This window comes from Opisthorchis viverrini (genome assembly GCF_000715545.1).
Source record: "Opisthorchis viverrini unplaced genomic scaffold opera_v5_386, whole genome shotgun sequence".
In the NCBI taxonomy this organism is placed as follows: domain Eukaryota; kingdom Metazoa; phylum Platyhelminthes; class Trematoda; order Opisthorchiida; family Opisthorchiidae; genus Opisthorchis; species Opisthorchis viverrini.
The window spans coordinates 191,360-194,889 of record NW_008752022.1 but is presented as its reverse complement, the minus strand read 5'-3'; the positions used below and the strand labels follow the sequence as shown (position 1 = coordinate 194,889).

The 3,530-nt window shown below is 43.7% G+C and overlaps 3 protein-coding genes across 3 annotated transcripts in view; 2 read left to right on the top strand and 1 right to left on the bottom strand.

The window, feature by feature from the left end:
• T265_10416 (hypothetical protein) overlaps positions 1-2,596 on the top strand; it is a gene marked incomplete at both ends in the record, with an annotated part of 7,339 nt that extends 4,743 nt beyond the window's left edge. The window contains one exon of the mRNA XM_009176782.1: positions 2,531-2,596. Coding sequence (XP_009175046.1) covers positions 2,531-2,596 — 66 coding nt within the window. The remainder of the gene's footprint in view (positions 1-2,530) is intronic.
• Positions 1-3,530, bottom strand: part of T265_10415 (hypothetical protein) — a gene marked incomplete at both ends in the record, with an annotated part of 7,463 nt that overhangs the window by 3,072 nt on the left and 861 nt on the right. Inside the window, one exon of the mRNA XM_009176781.1 lies at positions 2,655-2,878. Within this exon, the coding sequence (XP_009175045.1) occupies positions 2,655-2,878 (224 nt within the window). The remainder of the gene's footprint in view (positions 1-2,654; positions 2,879-3,530) is intronic.
• T265_10414 (hypothetical protein) overlaps positions 2,616-3,530 on the top strand; it is a gene marked incomplete at both ends in the record, with an annotated part of 20,776 nt that continues 19,861 nt past the window's right edge. Inside the window, one exon of the mRNA XM_009176780.1 lies at positions 2,616-2,771. Coding sequence (XP_009175044.1) covers positions 2,616-2,771 — 156 coding nt within the window. The remainder of the gene's footprint in view (positions 2,772-3,530) is intronic.

Below are 3,530 nucleotides of genomic sequence, written 5' to 3'. Positions count from 1 at the left end.
CTGACTAAGTCTAGGTAAAACACAATCGCGTCTTTGTAATGTACTCTACTACTACTCATAAGGTTGCAGAAAATCGCCTATTGTTCTATCAAGATGCTCTGCGAAACGGTTATCCAACTCCCATGATGCGGCGATTGTTACCTGGAAAAAAGGTGAGACTATCGGACTATAGGAGAACAAAATCTTGACAAAGCGTCTGCCATTATATAGTCTATTCTTACGACTGTCCAACAAATTCCGGAATTACTCAGAACTACACATGGAATTTGCATGTGCCCACTGGGATATTGTGCCACTATCGGATCAACCTTAGCACGTGACGATCCCCGTTACAGGACGTTCAATTTCGTACGAGGTTTACGGTCAATCCAGGAAGTGGAATTTTCGGATGACGATGATCACTCAGTAGAATTCGGTTTTTGGCGATTTCAGTGTGATGTAGAAGTTTGATTCAAAGAAAATTAAACTAATTCACAAGTCAACTTGGTATTAGGAAAATTTCAACTGAATCACAGTTCCATCTCCCAGTTTGGTTTCAGTTGGTACGAAATTCGAAATGTCTTGGTGTACGTATGGGCAGGCCAAGATTTGTGGCTCATCTGATTGACGGAAACTCGGGAACTGTGCCTACCTGATGAGCCCCAAGAAGTGTGAAAACAGTCGTGGATTTTCGGAGAATTTCTGCAATATTTTCAGGATCGTCCAAGTAAAAAATCAGGTGGTCTTTGTGCAGCACATTAAGTTGAACAATATCACGAACGAGAGATCCACTTGCATCTTTTGTTGAGACCTGTCTAATTTTAAAAATAGGGTACTTCGTAAGCTCAAGGTTGTTATGACGTAATAAGCATATGGTTCCCCCCGGATTTCGCCAAGTCAACCAAGTAGGGCATCCTTTTTTTCTTCTGCACTCTACTGAACAATCGTTCCAAACGTCCTTTCCACTTGTTTGATGTACTTGCATTGTAGGAATGGGTCGAACACGCAATCGGCTCTCGGGGACAAAAATTGGTCTACACACGTGCTCCAACCGTTTTCAACTTTGGACTGGTCATAGTGCTTGGATTTTGGGACTGAAGTCTCACCGATGCAAGCTGTTGTTCCCTCTATTATTTCCTCGTATCGAACCTTGCTGACTCAAATTCTCAAGAGATGAACAATGTGGTTTTCCTACCTATCGGCAGAGTCTTCTCTATCTATTTGGATGTCTGTGCTTGAACCAGCTCGCTCCTGATCACCCACTCCGTGAGCGTTACGCACAGAGAGACAGATGACGATGAATTCCACGGTCAGTCATGGGTGAACACAAAGGTGCAACCCTGACGCTTTCGCAGCTGGCGGATGGACTTTGTATGACAGCCTTGACAATGGTTGTACAGGTGGGGAAAGGTATGAGTCTTTCCGTACAAATAACATGCGAATGAGGAACTCACTGACGTTTGATTTTGATAAATGTAAGCCTAGAAGGACATCATGTCAAAACACCTTTAGGCTGCACTCTGGTCTTAAGAAATACAAGTGGTTTCGGTGGACTGAATGGGAGACACAGCTCCCAATGTGAGATACATTACCTAATCCTGGATAACTTGCGCTGAAAACAAGCTGTTGGTCATAAAGAAAACTTCGCTGAGAACTCTTCAAAAGCCCACGATCGGTTTCATTCATCATGTGGCTCAACAGGGAGACAAAGTCCCCGAGGTCAGTCATATGTTCTATTTGAGCCCAAATTCTACCATATTTGCGGAATGCACTTACCCGCACACAAGTTTGGATGATCTGTACAAAGATTAAATGTGATTTGCGCGTTACTCCGAGCAAGACATGAATCTACACATGTCGAACCATATTTAGGCGACGAAACATTAAACCAAGTGCACTGGAAATCGCAGTCCTGGATTTCGAAATATGAGCTAATTCGATGTTGAAATCAAATCAAATGACGCCTGACAACAGTTCCTGCAACTTTGTCACAAACAATGGGAAAGGTTTCCCACTCTCCCTAAAAATTCATGCAACTTTCATGCCTGATAAGAAGTTCCCAATATCGGAATGTCATGATAGGAACACCACTGTGTGCATTTGATGTCAAGAGACACGTGGGTTCATAGTGAGCCAATACAACCTCAAACTATGCGGTTCGCACTGAATTGGCTGTTGTACATTGAGACCAATGTAAGGGGGGATTCAATTATTCAGTGTGAAAAGAATAGTGTGTTCAAAGGTACAATTGATGGCTTTCCGCTACACTTTCTCAACGGTGATGCTAAGCACTAACTTCTGATATTAAGCATTCGTAGCTTGACCGAAAGTCAACACAAGGAACTAGAGTACGAGAAGCAGTGCAGCATATACTGTCATTATCGTCGTTACCCAAATGGTGAACCATCTAGTGGCTCGATTAGTTCGTAATTTGCTTTTCTTCCATGCAGACAACACCTGAACGGGGTAGGGCAAACGGGCTCAGTCTGTTGACATCGACGGAAAACTCCAACTCGTTTTAATGCGACCGTTTCTATTTCCTTGAGCTCAGAATATCCTTCAAGCAGTTGAAGAACGATTCTTACATGTTCGGTTAAAACATCCGGTGCAAGTGTAGTCTGACTGTTGTTCCCACCATGAAATTGAATATGAGACCAAAGGGCTATACAACAAACAATCGTTCAGCTGTAGTGCCCTTCCGATACCTAGCTGCCATGCCACCCGAAGGAAGCACGAGGGCTGGGATACTGCCAGGTTGCCCAAGCCTAGACAGGGGAAATCGAGAGGCAGAGGTCAGGTTCGAACCACAGACTTTCCGATGAGTAAATTCGAGCTCTAAACACGAGCTATTTCGCCCAAGGGTTGTACATAAAGCGACTGCCGAAGCATGATCTACCAGCTATCTCGCCCAAGGGTTATACATAAAGCGACTGCCGAAGCATGATCTACCCTGCAGGTGTTGCGGAAAACGCTGGTTACTCAAGCTGCATCAGTTTGTACCCCGAGCCGGATGACATAGTTGTAAACTTCCACTGGCGCATTTCTCCGCCTTCTCTTTCAGCAAAGCACTGACGATATCGCCTCGACAAGTGATGAAATGCTTGTATTCTACTTGCGAACAAAACAAAGACCGTTTCTCGATAGCCTTCGACAGTCTGACAGACCGTGTTTTCTAACGTGTCCCATCAACTGTGGAAATATTGTAGGCACAGGCGAATTTACTTCATGTCACATTGAGTACTTTAGCTAGGTGAGTAGGAGTGGACCCTCCCACACAAGTAGAAACCAATCAGTAACGTGATACCGATGAGATGAATCTATCTCATTGAATGTTGACAGGACTTGGATTATTTAGAACGTTGTCGGCGACCAATTTGAATTCGTGTTTATATGAAAGGCAGTAGATTTCATAAACGTCCAGCTGTCTATGCACTTTAAGCACTGCTTGTAACCTTCAAACAAAAGGTGATTTTCAAGTTACAGAGTGATTTGTATAACCGACCAATGTCATTTCTGGAAGGTTCTATCGTCGTTTAGTCTTCAGTTTAGTT